General features: G+C 35.0%; 1 protein-coding gene across 14 annotated transcripts in view; it reads left to right on the top strand.

Moving 5' to 3' along the window:
* The window catches only part of FAM19A5 (family with sequence similarity 19 member A5, C-C motif chemokine like), a 524,445-nt gene that overhangs the window by 221,413 nt on the left and 281,434 nt on the right, over positions 1-21,598 (top strand). For 13 of the 14 annotated variants that reach the window (XR_001865750.1, XR_001865751.1, XR_001865752.1 and 10 more), the window contains one exon: positions 6,344-6,493. Coding sequence is in view for 10 of the 14 variants with exons in the window: in XM_017745991.1 (XP_017601480.1) it covers positions 6,344-6,493 (150 nt within the window). In the remaining 4 variants the exon portion in view is untranslated. Of the gene's footprint in view, positions 1-6,343; positions 6,494-21,598 lie in introns of those variants that run through there. The other variant, XR_001865753.1, reaches the window with a different exon arrangement.

Here is a 21,598-nt window from a genome sequence, read left to right on the forward strand (position 1 = left end):
TCTGGCTCCAACAAATGTCAGTAGCTTTTTAGACAAACCTGTGCTTTTTATTCCTGTCTTTCTCAAGAGGAATATCAGCATCCCTTCAATAATGTTTTTTTCCCCTATGGCTATTCTGTTTGTTTTATAAGCAGACTAGGTTTATTTTACATGTAGAGGCTGGTAAAGACATAGAAATAATTTTTTCTTTCTTTTTCTTGTTTTTTTTTTTTTTTAATTTTCTTTTTCCTTCTTTTTTTTTCTGGTTTTTTCTGGTTTTTTTTTCTTTTTTTTTAATCTCTTTTAATATTTTTAGGAAAGTAATAGAATATGAGCCACTTCCTGACTTATGCAAATAAGCAAAGCTTTGTTCAATCCTGAATTCCTACACTTATTTCCTTTCTGTAACCAATTGAGGCCTCCAGAAGCAATTAACTAACCCTGCATGAAGACAAGTGAACAGGAGGCCCTCGGAGCTGCAGGTCCTCCTTGGAGGAGCTCTGTGGAGCTGAGATTTGCAGTTCACACTGACTTACACAGAGGCAGAAATTACTTCAAAAAAAAAGACTCAAACACCTTGTCATTTCTACACACTCAGTATGAATTACTTTTTAAAGTAATAAAGGAGGAAAAATTAGTTAGAACTAGGTTCCTATGTACAAATTACTTGCTTCCACATTTATTCATACATCCTTGACTTTTGAGCTTTTTCTGGTCTGGAATTCCCCTTTGTGTACCAATTCTGATTGAGAATTGCATTTGTAATATGAAATCTTGCAGTTTGTTTTTACTGAATTTGGTTTTAAATTTGTTTTTCTTTCTCTTCTGTTTTTAATAGTCAGATATAGGGGAAATTATTCTTAATTATACAACAAAACATTAAGCAATTACATGCAATAGCAGTATCAGGTGCAATAAGTTAGGGCATTACTCTTATCTTGTAGAAAATGAAAGCTCCAAATGGGTCCTGAATGTATCTTGAATCTCCACAGACTTCATTTTCTTTCCTGTGCAACTACTTAGAAGAGTAGGATCTATCTTAATTAAAATTTACTGCTTATTTCAGAATGGAAGAGCTGAAAACTATTTTCCTTCCTATCCTTCTAATGTCTGTGCTGTTTATGTGCTTGAGATGGCTAAGTGGTAGTCTGAAAATTGCAGTAAGATTAGTAATTACTAGGGGGACATAATGTACTGTTTCATTGCAGTGGAACTCTGAAAAATATTTAAAGTATTTAAAGGAGAAGGCATTAATCATATTTTTCTCATTATTAATAATTTTTACTAATTAAGTTTTACAGTGAGTTTTCCTTCATAAAATGGGCACTCAAGCCACACCTTTTAAGACCAATATTCTTCTCTAGTACTACTAAAATTCAAAATCACTTCTTTTAAGATTGAGAAGCTACAAAGGTCATGTTGTAATGTTGACTCTCATCAAATATAGCTCTGAACCTGTAATGAAGTAAATGTAAGGAAAATTCTGAGAAAATTGTACTGCTTTTACTATACTGGGCACCTGTGGGTTACACCAACAGATAAGGATTATCCAAATTAGTTAGTTTTTGTTTCAGTGACATTGGTCCTGTCTTGTACTGACAGCATAATCATACCCTCAGGAAAAACTGCTGAAGACTATTTTAAAGATGTTATCTATCTTTACTGGCATGAAGACTTGTTTTGTGTAGTTTTGTTGCTTAAATAGCCACAACATTTGTTTCAATAAAAAGATATAAGGTCCAAAATGATATATGAAACATCTTGGAAACAAATGCTTTTAATGTGATTGACTTTGAGAAGAGGAAAGGGAAATAGTGTATTTCCTTGAACATACTCTATTGAAAAATTGAAATGCCCTTGTATCATATAAGTTAACAATTGAAACAATGTTCTTATTTGATAGTTATTCTCAAATTGTGCTGATTAATTTGAAAAACTTTTCCCCATACTGTCTGAGCCAATTCTGCTCTGTTACTTTATTTTAAATACTTTTTTTTTTCCGGAAGCTTTGTGGGAATTGTTCTCTCTTATTTAGTGCTAGTTGGATTTCCACAAATTTTACTATTTTACCTTAAATGTGAGTGTGGTTCTTTGAGACAAACCAATTTCTTGATGTAATCTCCCTCATTATGAACTAAATTTGAAAGAGAAAAGGTAATTGGACTGTCTGGAATTGTATCATGCTCAGTGTAATGCATCTTTCAGAACATTCTCTTTGAGGAAGGATTTGTGACAAAAAAAATTGAAATTACACTTAAACATATGCTTTTTATATTTTAAATTGAATTATGTTTAAATATTTGTTACTCAGGTTAATATCAAACTGCAGATAATGAGTGACAATAAGTACTTCAGTTCCCCCTTATTTCAGTAGGAATTGTTGATCCTCAGCTCTGCTCAGGAGTTGGCATGGCTCTGTTGTCAGAAAGACTTCAATATTGTAATAGAAAACTACTGAATGTATTCCTATGATCTGATTTTGAAACAACTCCTGCATTGTGTTCACTGACAAAAGCATATCTGAATCTAGCCAAGAATTTTAATACCATCTAACTTAATGCATTTTGAACTAAAAGAGCTTGTGTTGCTAGGCATCAAATTGGTGATGCATGGAAAAATTGTTCACTGAAAATATAACATAAGATTGCATGTACACATCACAAGTAGGTTTTCTGGATGAGCATGAAATCTAAACCCCTGGAAAAATCTGTATATTTAGATCAAGCCTTACTTTCATTGTACTCCCAGATTCCATTAGTTGATAATTTGATTTTATTTCTTTAAATGAATTCTAGGTAAAGTCTTCTGCTTTTCTTTAAGCATAAATTTAAAATAAAGAGTCTGTAACTTGGTTGCTGTAGTTAATGTGGATTATATAGATTTTTATTTCCTGTTGGAGAACAGAAATATTTTTAGCCACAGAAAATTCAATATTATCCCAGGTACCCTCCACGTAATACAAATATATTTACTATTTAAGGCTTTTACCTACTGCAGAAAGTATAGATTTTTCAAAATCTTTGTTCTTTTAACAATGACATATAGTTGACAGAGGAGTCTTAGTAATAAGCATGAAAAATGCCATTTGCTTTTAAACTTTTCAATAACAAATTCTTTCATTTCAAGAATGCAAGTACTAAAGATCTATTAAAAATATGCTCGTTTTACCTTGAGATACTTCCCACGTATTTGGTAAATATATGTGTACCTATACTTACTGAGTCTAACACACTTCATGAAAGTCTCACAAAGAGCAGTTTGAGGACTGATCACAATTGGACTTCATTTAGAAAAAAAACAAAAGAAGTGCTGTATACAGTAGTTACTGTAAACAAATCCAAGATACAAGCCAAAAGCCCAATCCTGTTTAATTTAAAATTTTAGCAGCTGTGCAATTTTTTGATTTTTGTTTACTTTGACTTGCATTTTTAATTCAGAATACTGTGTTTTTTCCCTTTTCCTGAAATAATTCCATATAGAAGCATTTGTGTTTGTGGTGGGAGAGAGAGGGGAGAGATCAACTGGCATTTTAAGAATGCAGTGCAACATTATAGAAGAGCATTAAAGAACCTGAAACTTTTCTCTGCTTAGGAATCAGATGGTGACAACACAAAATCAAATAAATTGCTACTGAGGTCTTAATTACTGGATTAAAATTATAAAATAAATATTAAAAAATATTTACATATATATGATAACAGTAGCCACAACAAAGAAATGTCTACTAATTAACTTGGAAAACTGTATTATCGTACTTCTGAAATAATCTTCATGCTTGGTTCATAAAATAATAAAACCCAAAATTTTCTTAGAAAAAACTTTTAGATAAGGCTAGAATTACTCTGTTTTTTAACGATGCTTGTCATTTTTTTCCACCAAGATTATTTTGTTCAAGTTGAAGGGTGGTGAATTGCTTTTTGTGCTGCAAGAACATAAAGAAAATATAATGAAAGTATGGAGCCTTTATGACTGTTCATGGACTGTAGCTCTTAATCTCTCAATTGGAAAAGCTCCAGTGACACTCCACCCATTGCTGCCTTGAGATTTCTTCTCTGGGTTTAGGAGTGAAGTGGAGCATGTTCAGAGGCTTACTGATGAACAGCCTTTTTTCATTAATATCTTTGAAAGAGGTCACTGTGTTAACTTCCCTGAAAATGAAAGGTATCCTAATTTTTGCAATTCAGTACTTGCAAGAAGCATATTCATTTAGTGCCATTATTCCATGTAGTACCTTATGTTTCTAGATTAAATTGTTAAAAAGCCAAAGGAGCACACATGTCATCTAAGTGAGGTACTCCTGCAGACTTACCCTCTCCCTAATGAAAGACAGAGAAGATGTGTTTTACACCAGGATGACTCTCTCTCTGGAGATGGCCTTCCATAACCTTAACTAATACTTTTCATGCTTTTCAGCCATCTAAAGCCAAGTAACAGAGGATGTACTCTGTGCTGCAGTACTCAATATGCTTACAATCTTTGCAGCCTGTGACACAATCAGGAGAAAATATTTACGTCACATATATAAGAGCTCCTGTAGCTCTACAGTAACTTGCAATTTTCTTCAGCTATGGAAAAAAGAAAGGCAACAGACAAAATGTCCGTGTATAGCAATTACTCTTGTGTAGTTTTCAAAATTCGTAAAGAAAATACGGTCACTATGCCTGCAGGAAATTATCATTTCTGAAAACAGTAATTATGAAAAAAAAACAAATAGCCCAGCTGGATCAAAATGAGCCAATGCAGAACTAAAATTGTACAGGTCCAAAAGCAGAAAATACCATTAGGTATTCTTATTGATACTCACTGCTTGCAGTCCCTGGAAAGCTCTTCGCCTTCGCAAATTACCTTGATAGAAGGCTTCATTGTTTTTTTTCTCTGAGTATAGTCATTATTCGCTTTCACTGTGCTGTAAATCTGGTTCCTTTTCTCTGAAATGGAAGTTTATATAATTATTCACCTAGATTATATGATTTATCATATCTTTTAATGAAAGAAATAATAGTACAGATACTCATGGATAGTGGAGAGTGTGGTAACCCATACATTTACGTGTCATACTTATGCTTTCAGTTTTTGTGGCTTAAGGCATCAGGATCTAAATACACCTCTGATTATCTTTATTTTCACATGATCTGCCAAGACAGCTATATTCCTTAGGAGCAATACATCTCTTACAACCCAGAATGAAATATATTAGCACCAGGGCAAAAAAATAGTGGGTTTTTTTTATATTTTTCAGTTCAACATGTTTGAGTGTAGCTGGATCTCCCTTGTCATTTTCTAGAAAATTGTGCCACAATCATTCTTGCTAAACCTCTGCATTCTAATCCAGTATTTTTGAGCGAACAAAGAAAAAAGCAGCGTATAATGAAGTCCTCTAATCAATATGTTTATTCTAAGATGTTTTTATTAACAGACTGGGTGGAAAAGAGTAGAAACACAGGACTGACCATAGCTCATAAGTCTAGTTGCCAGCAGCCATTAAACACTGCGGTGATAGTGTTCAGAGTTGTGAACGTAATACATATGTTTATAAGTGCCTACTATTGGTTGTACCAGAGGAAGTGCATCGCTTTAAAAGTATAACATTAACTTCAGACTAATGCTCTTCCTAAGATAATTTTTTTGAACTTTTTGTTTGCCTCTCATAGCATAGTGAAAATTCAGAATTAGGTGTCGTGAATTTCTTTATTGTTTAGGAAAAGCTACCCATATTGGAAAATTCAATAAAAATAAGTAATTACTGAACTAAGGGTGTGGTGTCATTTAAGCCATTTGACAGTTACATAGTAAATTTAGTAAAATAAAAAAAAATAAAATAAACGCTACATCAAATATGAGTCAGGTAGATAATTAATTAACTTTCAGTTTAGATGAAGCGAGAGCCAAAGGACTGACAGTTTGGCAAACATGGGCATGCTTTGTAAGACTTTTTCCTTCAAAACAAACACACAAAGCAGTTAAGACTTCATTGTACACCTGGAAATTTGGGGAAGTTTTTATTTGCCATATACTTTATAATTCTTTTCTGAAAGTATGTAAAGAGCATACCATTTGAATTTCATTACCGTAAAGTATTGTTCCTTTACTTAGCCAACATAAGTAAAAGTAACCTTGTGTAACCTCAACTCATTGGCTGTTATGGAACAATAATCATTTTCTGATAGAACCAGTTTGCAGGGTTTTCATACGTCCACCACAAAGAAAAATTGTATGTCATCTCAGTTTTATTATATCCATCAGCTGGCTGCCCATTTGTTGTGGAGTGTCTGCTGTGACTTGGGGCCATGACTCTGTTCGGCTGTAATAGATTGCCTGTAGTGCATTCAGTGACTCTGGTACCTGTTGCTGGTTTTTTTTCCAGGTCAACTGGCTGCAGGTACATGTGAGATTGTTACTTTGGACAGAGATAGCAGTCAGCCCCGAAGGACTATAGCCCGACAAACAGCTCGCTGTGCATGTAAAAAAGGACAGATTGCCGGTACAACAAGAGCAAGGCCAGCGTGTGTTGATGGTAAGAAACAAAATCTATTCAATCAGTTTCTGCAATTCAAGAGTGCTGTCTCATAAAAAAAACAAAGCAAAAGCAGTCTACGAAAGAAATTTTCATGTTGTCCCAACTACCAATGGCAATAGCATTGAAATTCACCCAAAGGGTAATACTGACTAATAGTATAGATATTTCAATTACATTTTTTAAATTGGAAATTTCACTTTTGTTTTAGCTTGATATGCAGTTGAATCTTAAGGGCACAGTACTGTTATTTATTCTGCATGTGATGATAAAATCCGCAGTGAAATGGCATTCTTTTTTCCCGTAGTTTTTATTCCTTAAAACATTAAAAAAATGCAACAAACAAGCCTCAAAGGTCTTATGCCACTGGGAGGCTAATGTGACTGCTCCTGTGTTATATTTAATGGTGTTGAAGAAAACACTGATGCTATATTTGGAATTCAGTGTCTGAATGTACCTCACATGTCCAGTATTTCTTCTCTCTTTAAAATGATATTCTGTATGATTCACTGCAGATGCATTGATAGCATGTAGCTGGAAAACTGCTCACATACAGGGAAGTATGAAAATGTTTCTCTTTGAAATAATTTTTTGAGACAAATTAAATTCTCTTTTACGTTAACAGTGGGACAGTCTTCAAGACAGGCCTGCCTTGCAAGGCTTTTAGCAAGCATTCATATTAAAAATGAAATTGGAGACACATTGAAAATAATGATGTAAAATTATATGTTTTTATCTAGTCTCCATTAACAAAAGTAAAAAAAAAAAAAAAAAAAAAAAAAGATGCTTTTGTATAGAACTATAATAAATTCATGGATTGGCTTTGAATACTGGCTGGTTTGAGTCCTCAGATAAAAATATTGTGGAGAACACCCTCCTGTTGCCTCAGAATTTGGTCTTACCAGTGATTATCAAAGAAGACAGCTTAAAGGAGATTTCAGAGACAACCCACAAAGCTAAATATAGAACATCATGCACATTCTATTTTCGCATTTTTCTTTCACTGTTTTTGGTACTCTGTAAGACAGTTTCTTAGCTGCTTCTTTCATAATATAATACCACATCCAGCAATTCTGCTTTCCTGTCTTATTGTAAGATCATAAGATTTAATTGCTTAAGAAAGGAATGATTTTATTGCGTCATTTATAGTTGTAACTTTAGGAAAAATGCTTACTACCAATTAAAAAATTCAACATATGTTTGTCACTTTAAAAACAACAAAGTTCTAAGGTAGAAAAAAGAGTTTTGCACCAGCTGATGGGAACAAAACATAATTTTTCCTCAGTCAGTTTTGGCCTATGGTTAGATTGATTTGCTGTAACTTGGGTATCTGAAGATAGCTGATAGTAACTCCAGTTTTTCTTTATACCCAACAGAGAGCAAAAGGCACCTTCTCAGAGTAATTTATCTTATCCTAAGTGCCTAAGATAAGTCAAGTGTATCACTCTCTGTTAAGCACTTTGTCTGCCTTGCCTTAATACATCTGTGAGTGTCTGAAGACGGAATTTAGATAGCTAGAACGTACATGTCACTGAGAAGACATGACTGCACCTCATCCTTCAATTACTACATTAGCTTGTTTTCCAAATGTGGAAGCTTTGAGTTAATTTGATATTTGAAAATATTTTTTCTTTCTTTACTTATTTTTTCGGGGAAAATCATGAGGAAAGTCTGTTTCAAATTCTGCTTGTACTTTCAATGTGCTTGATTAGAATTTTATGAAAACAGAGAACTGAATGACACGATCCATGGTTAGAGATCATGTAGTCAGAGAAGGTTCTTTATGCAGTACTTCACGTTTGAAAAACAAGTGGGAAGTTCATTAGTTGAAAAATAGAGCTTCCATTTAACATTTGTGTCTAAATACTTTATTTAAGGCTGACAAGGAGTCACATGGAAAAGATAATGCATAAATGTTACTCATTGGGATATTCCAATTAGACACAAAACTATAATTTTTCAAAATGAGAAAAATCAGCCATTGAAATACCCCAGGGAACAGGTGGATTCCCCAGTATTGTACACTTAAGATCCAGTTGGACAGGGTGCTGGGCCATTTCGTCTAGACTGGTATTTTGCTGAAAAAGGTTGGACCAGATTATCCTTGAGGTCCCCTTCCAATCTGGTATTCTTTGATTCTGTGAAATATTAAGATCTAATAACATGGTTCTTCATTATTTTGTGAAATGTTTAAAATTAGGATGTTGAGCCCTTTGCTAAGGATGATAACTGCAAGATATGTAGGACATGCTACTTTATTTTCCTCAACACTGTCAGGGATGTTTTGTAATCAGAGCTCAAAAATGTTAATAATACCTAGAACTGCATAACAGGTTTCCAGACTAAAAAGAAGACAAAAGTCAAACCTTTGATCTGTAAGTTTTTGTCATGAATGAAGTTTAAAAAAATAATTTTACATACCATCAACACCATTACACAGGAAAGAATAAACAAGCACTTTATCTTGTCTCTAATCTGCTTGTGAGTAAAGCTGGCAGATAAATGGACCACTGATTGACAAGTATCCATCTGTGAATTTAGCAGGTTCATAGTTTAAAGAATATACACACTGAATTCTTCCATATTTTTATACACATTTCTAGAATAATTTTTTTCAAACACAACTACTTAATGCTTTATTCTGAACATGACATGAACACTACATAAAATTATGTATGAGAAAGCTGGTTTTGTCTCCAATATTAAGTCAAACACTGCTGGTTCAGGAATGTAACAACTAAACATAATTGCTGATTTGTTTTGGTTTTTTTACAATAAAGAATCCCATTTTTCAAACAAACAAATAAATCCTTCTCTGAGCTTGCTTAAATATATGTAGATGTAGAATGTACTTCTGCAAATTTTTCTTTATTTATATTATAATTGATATTAAGAATATAACTGCTTTTTGACATTTCATTTCTGTTATCAAAAAGAAAAAAACCCTCAAAAATTTGGTTCTTTTTGTTTTATTCTTTATATACTCTTGATTTTAAAAAGATTATTTCTTAAGTGAAGGTAGACCATAGGCCTTTAATGCGAATTCATTTGTGAAGGAAGCATGCATAATAAGTGTGACCTGCTAGTGTAACCTACTAGTGAGAAAATATTAGCTAACAATTTTGTTGCAGCTTCTGGCAAGCAAGTGGTTTAAGAATTCAGTATCAAAGCTGGTAAATTTTACAACCTTAAAATGCATTCTGTTGTGCCTGACTACCATTTGTACAATGTTTAATGGAGAGAAGTACCTTAGAATATATTCAGTTGTGTAGTGTATTTCCTGGAGCTTTGAAATCCAAGTGTCAATTCTTGCAGCAAAAGGAGTAGATAATTTAAGGGCTCTTAAACCTTACAAACATTGGCTGAGATTGCACTTGTCAACATAGCTCTTAGAGTAAGTCCTGAGTTGATTATCAAAATCCACTCTGCTTTCCACTGCTGCATCACCTAAGGTCTTTTCCTAAGAAAGGAAAGACAGTGAATGTCAGATAGATAAAACTGGAATTCTTAGAAATGGAAATACAGTGTCTAGGAGTTTGTCTGAGCAGAACATGAAGAACAGAGATTTTCTTGAAATATTTCCATGTGATGGAGACGGTTGATTTACTTTGTATTTTTTTCTAGCAATCTTTAACTATGGCAGATTGCTAATGTATTCTGAAAAAATGGCATCGATATTCACCCTGATTTAAAGCTTGATTTAGTGTTGATTGCTTCATTTCTACACCCACAGAGTCATAATGTATATTTGGTATGTTTGGCTATGATGTAATTTTTATTCATGAATGTAGGGTTTGTGATATTATGACAGTGGTTTGTCTGCACTTTTCATTATATTGTTTTTATTTGCAACTAGTGTTCCCAGTCCCACTTTTGAGATCAAATTCCATAGCAATGACCTCAGTTGCATTAGTTTGATAAGATATTTTATTTCAACATAGCATCTGGTTTATCACCAGAGTAATTTCCCTGTGTGTCAGTTAAGCTTCATCAGTTTTTAAGCTGGAACCAGTGAGAGATTGGAAGATAACAATTACTGTTTGGTTTTGTACAGTACTTTTGCTAATTTAATTTGTTTTAAAGTATGTGATGAAAAGTCTTTGATAAAAGTTTGTGTACAGATGCACCCATGATTTGTGTTCTTTCACAAGAATTGTATATATCTGACAATAAGATTTGTTATGCCAAAGCCTTTCTTAGAACACTAGTATCCTGAGAAGTGTGCAGTGAACTTTTAAATGTTCAATAAGTCATGTACTTCTGTCCAATATACATTTATAGGTAAAAAATAAAACCACAATTTTGTTCAGAAAATAGAAAGAGCTGATGAGAGGAAAAGTGGTATGAGAGTGTTCCCGTTTGGCCAAATTTAGAAATATATCCACTGAGAGAAGGCAGGTCACCATCCCTCCCCCACAAGGTTCAGGAAAAATAAATTTTCCTCGAAGGAAAGTGAAGGAGATAAAAACTATTTCTTTAACAAACACATGGGAAAAGGAAAATAATGCTAAATAATAAAATCTCTCACTGTGGAGAAAAAACCTGGGAAAGTGTTAGAGTCCTCCCTTTGGTCTCCTGGGAGCTGGGGCTTGGCCCAGGGCCAGGCCCTCTGTGCTCAGTGGAAAGTCCTCCCGATGTGTTCTGGGTTGAAGCAGTCCAGTAGAAAAGGGAGAAAATCAGAAATTCCAGGGAAGGGAAAAAAGTTCAACTCTCAGTCTCTCTCCAGAGAAACAGAAGCTGAAACTGGACAAAAGCTGACTGGAAAGCAGCAAGCCGGGTGCTTCCTCGCTTCCCTGCCGCAGCTGGGGAAAAAAAAGTCGCTATCTGTGTGTGACCTTGAACAAGCTGCAAACTGCTTTGAAAAAGTTTTGCTCAGTTTTTCCTTCCCCCTCTCAGCCTCAGTTTAGAGACATAGAAAGGCACAAGAATCAATTTCTGGGCATAGGGCAGAGATATGGGATACACATCATAAAGTCCCCCCAAGACAGAGAGAATTAGTTTATTTGCTTGAGAAGATTAGGATGGCAATCATTAATTTGCTTACCTGAATTCTGTGATTAGAAGATTCTTATGCTCTGGATTTGAGTACTGGTTACTTTTATGTCCACAAAATGCTATGAGAAATACCAGGAGATCAGTCCCAATATCCAAAAATCTTAAATTTGGACAAGTTATATCTCAGATAACTGAATTCAAAGTGTTCAGGCAACTTGTGTTACGAATCAAAGTGTGTTTTTTGTTTGGGTTTTTTTTTACTTTTTAAATTTTTAGTAATATTTAATTGCTTTTGCAAGCATTGTAACAATCTTGTTTTCTATAGGATGTTATTGGATATAATTTGTTCATACATTATGATTAACATGCTTTTCAGTTGCCATTGATTGATTTTGTTTAACACAGACACTCAGGATCTACAAGGAAGCTGCATTAGTTTCAATCAATAATTCCTTGCTTTTCTCATTATCTCTAGGACTCTATAGGGAGGTGTAGGAGTCAGAACTGATCATTAATAGAATCCTAGGTCATGCACTTCAAACAAAACTGCTTAATAACAGGAGAGCTTCATCATCCTAAAGAACCTTATTGCAGGGAGCAAAAAAAAAAGACAAAAAGAGAACTATAATTATATTCAGAAATGGGAATTTTCGCTTTGACATTTAGAATATTTAGTATGTTTGCTATTGTAATATTTATGTTATTTTATCATTATTTTATTGCAGATATTTCAAATCTTCCTTCACTCTAATATACATTTTACTTTGTTGCATTTAAGAAATGTATCTTTAAAACAAATAAAACCAAAAGGAAAACTAGTGTGGGTATTAAACTTAGTTTTCAACATGACTTGAAGAAACAGTAATTTTTTTCTTCCTTTCCTCATCCTAACTCCCACATATACAGTCACAAATGTATCTGTACTTATAGATGCACCGGAGCATGTACAAGGCTTTCTTTTCTTTCAACTACCTCTAGACAATTCCATCAGAACTGCAGATTTTCCTAGTTACTGATATGAAAGTAAAATTGTTTCTGTTACTCACGAGCTTCCCTTTTCTATGCATGGTACAGACACACTGACAACTTCAACCTTGCAGGTCACTTTTCATTTAGAAATGCACAGGAAGTTAAGTGTCATTCCAGTTGCTTTGCTTTCTGCTCCAAACTAAGGACAATACATGACATTCCAAAAGAAGCTGAGTGAAATTTCTTGTCTAAATAATATCAAAAACTTAGTAAAATCATGGAAAAAAGTTCACATTGAATACCTTTGTTCTCTTGGATCATGAATGTCAAGTGTCAGTTAGAGATTGAAGTGCTGCTGGGGAAGAAATGGCACTGTTCAACCCTGAGACAGAAACTGAGCAGTATAAAATGGAACATCTCAGTAGCTCCACCATCAGTGGCAACACAGAAGTGTCTATAAGAAATACAGAGAGGCAAGTTAGGTTTCCTCTCCTGACTGAGAATCCATAAAAGGAATAACCAAACACATGACATAAAAAGCCAGCAACCAATGAAAAAGAAACCAAAATCCTGCTTAGGAAGCTAGCACACAGATTGATAACTATCCTAAAGGAATACTTTAATGAAGAAGGATAGGTAAAGGCTTCACTATGGTCTGAAGTATTTGGTACCTAAACTCAAACAACTGAGGCCCCACCTTGAGTACTGTGGCAGTTTTGGGTGCCTCAATATAAGACAGACATCAGATAGTTACAGTTTGTCCAGGGGAGAGTGACCAAGATAATGAAATGTCTTAAGGGCAAGACTTGTGGGAAGCAACTGAGATCCCTTTGTTTGTTCAGCTTGGAGAAGTCTGAGGGGTGACCTCATCTCAGTCTACAACTTCATCTGATTTACCAAAATATGAATATCGATCTAATATCAATATCCAACTGAGATGGACAAAAACTCTCTAATAGTTTAGAGTTAGAAGGTGTATGTTTTATTTGGCACCAGGCACTGTGTGAATAGCTCCCTAAGACGCAGGGCTCCGATCCAAGCAAACACAAAGCTTTTTATTTCCAAAAATTATGAATATCCAAAATACAAATGCATATTCATAACATTAACACCTCCCATTCTCTGTTTCGTATGGAAATGAGCTTAAATGCCATTAAGCATGCATAGTGTGTGTCCTGAATTGAGTCAGTGGTCTTGAATTGGGTCAGTGGTCTTAAAAAGATGAAATAACTCATCTTCCTCATTTTGACCTTTTTGCCTTTCTGAACTTTAACAATCCTAATTACTCTATTGACCTCTAAGTTTCCTCTTGTGTGACATTTGAACGGGTTCCCACCAAGGGAGGAAATTCGTCTTTGTCATTCCGTACACCAACTTATCAATGTTCCTGTTCCTCGTTCTAAGCACAGCTAAGCAAACATACAAATGACAGATCATCAGTTATTTGGTAATCAGTTACTAACATCTAAAACTCTATTTCAGGTCCAGCTCTCTTAACTCTAGCTGGGCCCAAATTCCTTCCTATTCTATCTAATTTCAACACAGCTAGCCTATAACTAAAATCTTTATGTTTCTTCTAAATCTGTGTTTCACATCAAGATGGGCAGCAGAGGGGGAGATCCTGATCTTCCATCTCTTTGGTGACTGGTGTTAGGACCCAAGGAAATGGAATGAAACAGCATCAGAAGGACACATTGGACATTTGGGAAAGGTTCTTCACTGAGAGCATGGTCAGGCAATGAAAAAATTTCCCTGGGAAATGGTCACAGCACCAAGGTGGTCAGAGTTCAAGGAACATCTGGACAAAACTCTTGATCATAGGGTTTTCTCTTGGTCCTGAGAGGAGCAGGGACTTGGACTTCATGATCCTTAGGGGTCCCTTCCAGCTTGAGATATTCAATGATTCTATGATTCTGTGACTGGAACTGGCATAAAGATGCAGACCAGGATTTTGCATAATGTTAGTCTTTTCCACAGAACAAGCAGCCAAGTAGCAGGGAGTGAGTACTGATCACAGCTTAAAAGTCAGGCACAGTATAGGTTTGTGGGTTCTCAAACTGAGAATTTGTTTGTTTGTTTGTTTGTTTGTTTGTTTTGAGATCCTAATTTTTTTTTTCTTCCTAATGTTTTGTTGACCAATAGATCTCCTTCCATGATCAAAGACTGTTTATTGGGTAACAAATCAAGGAGGTAGCAGAATTAGGTTTAAATAATTATGGCACAAAGAGGCAGATTCTTTTCTGCTAGCCTCTGAAGGATTATACACCACAGATTAAGAGGGAGCACATTATATATATAAGGGAAATAATGCCAGGATAAGAGTGAATAAAATGTAATTGGAAATAAAATACTTCTTGTACTGTTAACAAAGAACTGGAAATACGTTTCACTTATAAGCATCCTACTTCGAGGTTAAACCTGGCATCAATATACTATTTCAAGTCAAGAGATGGCTGTCTTTCTAAATTATAGGGCAGGGAAATATTTAGGAAAGCAGAATTATTTATGTGATTTGGAAGGTGGCCAGGAACCAGGGGTTAGCACTGATACTGTGCAAAGAGTGCTGAGAGAACTTAAATCGCCTCTAATGCTTAGTGCCTTGCTTTCACAATCCATCTGAAAGACAACACCTTCAGCCTCCTGGTGTTTGATTGGATGCATTAGTTCATCGATGCTAACAGCTTTGTTACCTTTACTTCCTTCATGTTCCTATGCAGTCACCCATGTAGTCTAATCCCCTTTCATCTATGTGCTCTGATGGCAGTTTCAGCACAGAAAAATCGTTAGAGGTTATGTGACATTAGATTGTGGAACAATTTTCTGAGGAAGTGACTAGAAGCCTAATTACTACAGACATTTTCAATTGAACTGGACAAAATGACTAGAGAACATATTATGCATTAACATAAGCATGCACTTAATCACTGGCTAGAGTTTTCTGTGCTTGATATCTTGCGGCAGGGCACTATCAACAACCACAGCAGTCTGCAGTCTGATTCATTACCCAACTTCAGGCAATAGGTCAACATGACATTCCTCAATTCAGGAGTTTGGTCACTGTAAGCTCCCTCTGCATCTCCCTCTGTAGGCAGGGGGATGAGATGGGCATTTCAGAGATCACTTAGTGTCAATATTGGAATCACTTGTGAAAGCTTGTCTCTTTTTTTTTTTTTTATGGCATTAAAGAGAGCATAGGATGACTAGCAGATAGGTTTTCTGCTTGAATGTAATGTGTGTAAACATTTCAGACCATCAGCTGCTCAGAGTGCCTTCTGGAAAAGCCACTGTCTTCACTGATTAGAGGCAGTTTAAAAAAAAAATGTAACATGTTTATATTACCCCCCTCTGGTTGTCATCCTACCTTCCAGTTATCCCCAGAAGAGTGGGAAAAGAGAAACTTTCAAAACTATTCATGTGTGAAGGTGGGCTTCTGTCAGGGCAACGTTTGTCTCCAGTGAGTGTAAGAGAGTATAGAGAGACGAACCTTTGAAAATACCCCTGCCATTTTACCAATGGGTGAGATATAACTATAGCTAAATGACATTTCAGGCACTATGTGAAAGTAGCATGGTCAAGGAATAACACCCCCCCCCATATTTGTGTCATAAAAACTGGCATTTTCATATCAGAAATAAACTTTAAAATGTCTTTATTTCTCTAACTTGTTTTGCTTATGTTTTACTGCTGTGTTATTTTTACAGTATCAAAGACATGCAAGACACTTCATAATCCAGTTTCACACAGTCCTAGACTAAAAGCTCTTGCAGTCTAATGATAGACCAAGTCATTGGTTGTACAGGATACACAGAAATAAAGATGTAGCTGCTTCTTTTTGTTCATTATCCAGATTCCAGGGAGTAGGATAAAGAGAAAAGCCCTCCAAGCTTCGTTGTACTCTCAGATAAGATGGAAGTGGAAAATTGGAATTTCCATCCACTTGTTTTAGACTATGTCTTTTGAGAGTTTCAGCGGTTCCTCTAGCATCCTTCCTGGAAGGGCATACACAGGGAACTTCCACCCATGCTCATCCCTTTCGAGAGGGCAAGGTTCAGCCCCAATTGAATATGAAGGGAAATGTATCAGTCTAGACTGTGCATCACAAAGGAGAAATAAATTCTTATTTGTGATAGAAAAAAAAAATTAATTATTTCAGATAAAGAATAGAAGTTTGATTTTTTTAAAAGAAGGAAAGGTCTATTGGGTTTTTTTCATTTGTACTAGGGTGTTTTGATGCACTGACTAGCAGCAGCAGTGCAATAACAGCCAATGGAAATAATCCCCTATTTTCTCTCCAATTATATCACGTAACAGTTTACAAAATTGGAAAAATCAGTCCTCCTGACCTTAAGAATAATTGTAATTTTTTTTTAAAGTATATTTTTAAAGCTTACTGTCTGGGATATATGTAATACAGATTAAAATAATTTAAGAACAGGCTTTCCTTGGTAGGATAGATGTCTTCTGCACAAAGCAGCAAGCTTATTTTAAATTTCAGGCTTCAGCTTTGCATGTATTACTGAATTTTTAATTTTGTTAAGCATAAAACATGGAGGTCTTGCTAAGAATATTGACGAATTCTGAGCAGCTTTTTTAAAGTAAGTAGTTACCCTGGACTCAGTATTGATATTCTTGCTTTAACAGCCTTAATTCAGAATTTTGATGTAAGTTTTGGAAATCTAATCATTATATATAAGTATGAAGCCAAGGGAAATGCCAGCCTTGGAAGATGGAAAGGAAGGCTGCAGTGATGAGTGTAGGTCCCAGCATTGCCTTCCCCAAAATATATATGAACCAGATTCAATTTCATCTGGTCCCATACACTGACACATCCCCCTTCTGGCTTGCTATTCGTTTATGTGGGGTGAAACCTGATGGGATCCCTCTAGGAGGGCCTGTTGCCTGTCTGAAGAGCATCAGCAATTTGTTCCCAGCTGGAGTTCAATCTTCCTTCAGAAGACAAATCATGCTACCCACAAAGTGCCTGGAACCCAGTTTTATTGTGATCTGACTTTGTGAAACTGGATCAGGAACATACCATGTTTTAGCTAATAATATCAAGGTTTTCTCTGCACATTTTGTCTCAGAGAAGTTCAGAAGCTCCCGCAGATGTCTGTCTCTTTTAATCCGTATTTTTGTATAGATTCTATCTGAATTTTTATTTTCAACTGCAGGCAGCCTGCTTAGTAACTTCAATCTGAATGTTAGAAGCTCCTTGTTGAAGTGGTGGGCAGCAGGAGGATAAACTGCCTCACAATCATGGGGCAGGAGGACATTTGGGTTTAAAATAGCTGGGTAGGTCTTCACTGTTAGAAAATACTGCTGGGCTCTTAGTACCAGATTTACTGAAGAGCAATTCTTAGACTCTTTATGCAAATAAACTGGGTTCTGCAATTTTGCATTTGTCACATGTCAGAAGTGGAAGTAAGTCTTGGTCTATATGAATATTTTAAGTACCTGACCTCTGTTCATTTGAATACACATCACACTTTAATTTTTGTGATTTCACCATCCTACACTAAAAAGTGCTGAGTTAGTGTTGTCTTCCTTTACCAGTGATATGAACTGCATTATCTGCATGTTGGTGTAAAGCCCCAGACTTGCTTGATGAGTTTCTTAAAGGGGTTAAGCTTTTTTTATACCCTGAGGCAGGGGCACAGGAGAAACATGACATTCTCAGGAGGTCACACAACAAACTTCTACTTTAGAGAACTCAAACTTTACTCAAACTTTAGAAAATAAGGGTACTTGGCAAATTTTAAAGCAAATATCCAATCAAAATAAAGCATTTCACATGGCATTGACTTAGAAACCTCTAACCCATCTAAATTTAAGTTACACAGATTTCCAGAGGAGGAAATTAGGAGAAGGGAGAGCAGGGTGGGAGTGACAGAGAAAGATTAATAATCACTGCTTGATTTCCAGTGCAATTACAGCTACTATAAAATCCAAATTCTGGGCTGTGCCCCCGTGTGCCTTTGTGCAACTACTTTTATCTGCTTTGGTTTCCTGGGGCCTTCCCCTCCAGGTGGGGCCTCCGGTGTACCAGTGGCTGACAGCCATTCTGGGCTGGACAAGAGGCTCCAGGGGACAGGCTGTGCAGCAGTGCATGTCCTGCTTTCCACAGAACTTGCCCTGTCTCCTGCTCTTTAAGGTAACCTGGAGTAAAGCTAATTTTGAAACTCTTTGCACAGTTTAGGACCCTTTGGTTAACGTAGCTGGAAACAAAATATATATACTGAGTATCACATTGTCTTCAGTTCTGCAGGCACCATGCATAGCATGAGATTTTGTTTTCTGGTAATTATATTGTATTTTTCATATTTATTTCTGTCTTACAGTTATATATATATATGTAGATAGATCTTGTTTCTGTATAAATATATAGTAAATATAAAATCCCTTTATATTTCTATTATTATGTGGCATTGGAGTGAATAAATTAGGAGCTGAAAGGCCAAACCACAAAACTCTTTCAAGTGCTTCTGCTCCAAAATTACTTTCCTGGTCAAGGATGACCTTGCAAGTAAAAAAGCCTTGCTGTTGTACAAAGTTACCTAGCAATTGTAATTGTCCTAAGCTGTTAATTATACCCATGGGAGTAGTTTCCGGGACAAGCCGGAGGACTCAAGTCAGGTTTAAACCCGTGTAAGAGCCCATCCATCTATTACAATGGCTAAACTAATTTATTATGAATTAAGTGGTGCCATTTCTTTGTGTAGGAAATTCTAAAATGACATTGTGTTCAGTGTGCAAACAAAGATTATGGAAAGGTTTCTGTACTTGAAGCAGTTTTTGCTTCTCTTTCAGATGTTGATGACTATATCTGGAACATGAACATGGGTCTAGATCCTATTATAGAATTAATAAAAAAGCCTACCCAGACAGAGAGACATGATTCCTATCTTGATATTCTTATAATTTAAGGTTCACATACTTTAACCTCTTAGCCAAATTAGGAATGCTATTGTAGCTAATGAACCTGTTTCCTTGAATTTGGATTTACCGGATCAGTACTCTTTTGGATAGCTAGATATAATAAAAAAATAATGGGATCAGTGCAGTGACAAGCTTCCCGTAAGAAAGAAATTTGAAGAAGATGGTCAGATTAGTGTAAGAGTAATTTGAATTCTGAAGTTCTTTGTATTAATGTTTTCCCTTTTTTCCTAAGTTTTTATATAACAATTGCTTTAAATAGTGTACTTTTCACTGTAATCTACTAATAATCTACTGCAGGCTTTTATTTGGAATAGAAAGTTTTATATGAAACAGACAAACTGCATCTCAGTTTGCATTGGATTTTTTTCTGTACTCTGAAGTTTTTTAAATTTTATTGTGGACTGTTAATATAAAGTGTTGGGTATTGTTTTTTTGGTTTTTTTTCGGGGGTGTTTTGTTTCGTTTTGTTTTACTTCAGGGTGTTGGGTTTTTTGGGGGTTTTTGTTGGTTTTTGTTTTGTTTTTTTTTTTTTTGCATTGAGTTTGCTTATTAAAATAATGAAAAATAACATTCCCGGGCCTTTGATTTCTGACTTCATATCATAATATGATAAGATTTAGAGGTGTGACATCCTGTTAGAGTGCTTCTGATAGCTTCAATATTTAACCTAATTTTGGAGTATTTTTCAAAATTATGGAACTTCACTTAAATGTTAATTTGTACAATATTTAAGGTTCAAATTTTCAATTACTAAGAATACTGTGCCTACATATAGTATTTTCCATGCAGAACATGTTGCTTTTTATTTTCCCATAAGATGTTGAGATTTTTCTGTACTGAAAAAGAGTTAAGATATTTAAATGTAAATGAAAAATTGCAAAAAAGTTATGTATGATAATATCAATTATGAAAATTCATCAGAGTATATATATATACACACATATATATATACACAATAAGCATAAAGAATAAAAGAGGTAAAGATTGAAATTAAAGCAGTATAAATTTCTGGTGATGTCTGTGAAAGTGAGTTTTAAGAAAATTATGAGAATATTAGTAAGCATGCTCAAATGTAAATAAAATGGATTATTAGAAGAATTTTTAAAATTTTGATTGAGACATTTATTTTTTACGTTCCTAGAGTGTACCCTTATGATGTAAAGCTGAATCCACTTGAATGGTTTTCGAAAGATTTTGCCAATTGAAAAAAATAATTATTCATGAGAATGGAAATGGGGTAGATACTCCTTTCCCTCTCCTTACCCTATCCCTCTCTTTTACGTATCCCTTACATGCCCTGATTCGAACAGAAAAAGCTTCCACTGAATACTAGAGTATGCTTTCTACAAAGTTATTTGTGTCCCAGATTTGTTGACTCTAAATACTGTATGATATCAGCTAGAAAATCAGCTACAGTCTTGGTGTTCAGCAATCTGCAGCCCTGATAGCCATCTGTGTCCATAATACTTTCATTAACAGGATGTACTATCATCACACCAGAATTTCATTATGCTGCAGAGGCACAGCGGCTGAGTAAGGAGAGATAACCAGTAGCTTATAAGAGTTGCATTAAGAACAGTCATAGACATTTTGAGAAAAATAAGGCATAACTACTTCTGAAGACCTTTCCTGGTTTTTTTTAAGATTATCAGTAGCTACTGAAACCAAATTTTTGTGGGGTTTTTTTGATATATTTTATAAGGATTCTTTATCTACAAAAGTATTTAATCATTGATCTCAAAAGAGCATTACTGATACCTGTTTGAGGTATAGATTGCATAGTTGCCATTTTCTGGTAGACATTCAATAGCAGAGTTACATATGTAATCATGAATAAAGATCTTTTCTGAAAATGGACTGTTGCTTCTGGATTCATCAACATAAAAAGAAAATAACACTTTCCATACCCTCACTGAAAAAAAAAAAAAAGTCTGTGAGATTGTTCAGTGGCCTGTTTACACTGGTTCTCATAAAGACGTTTTAGGAAGAATAATGAGGTATTCATAATTTAGTTTACCGTTGCTATATTCTTTCATCACCAAAAGTATATCACATCCTGTATGACCAAATGAGATTGGCCCATGTCAAAAACTTTGACTTCTTAGGTCAGTCAAAATTAGTAAAATTAGAAAAAAATTGATACATCTGTAAAAGCTGATTGGCAAGATTCTTGTTACTGTTTCTCATGGCTGCCATGGTAGTGTG

This window comes from Corvus brachyrhynchos, unplaced genomic scaffold (genome assembly GCF_000691975.1).
Source record: "Corvus brachyrhynchos isolate BGI_N302 unplaced genomic scaffold, ASM69197v1 scaffold239, whole genome shotgun sequence".
Taxonomy (NCBI): domain Eukaryota; kingdom Metazoa; phylum Chordata; class Aves; order Passeriformes; family Corvidae; genus Corvus; species Corvus brachyrhynchos.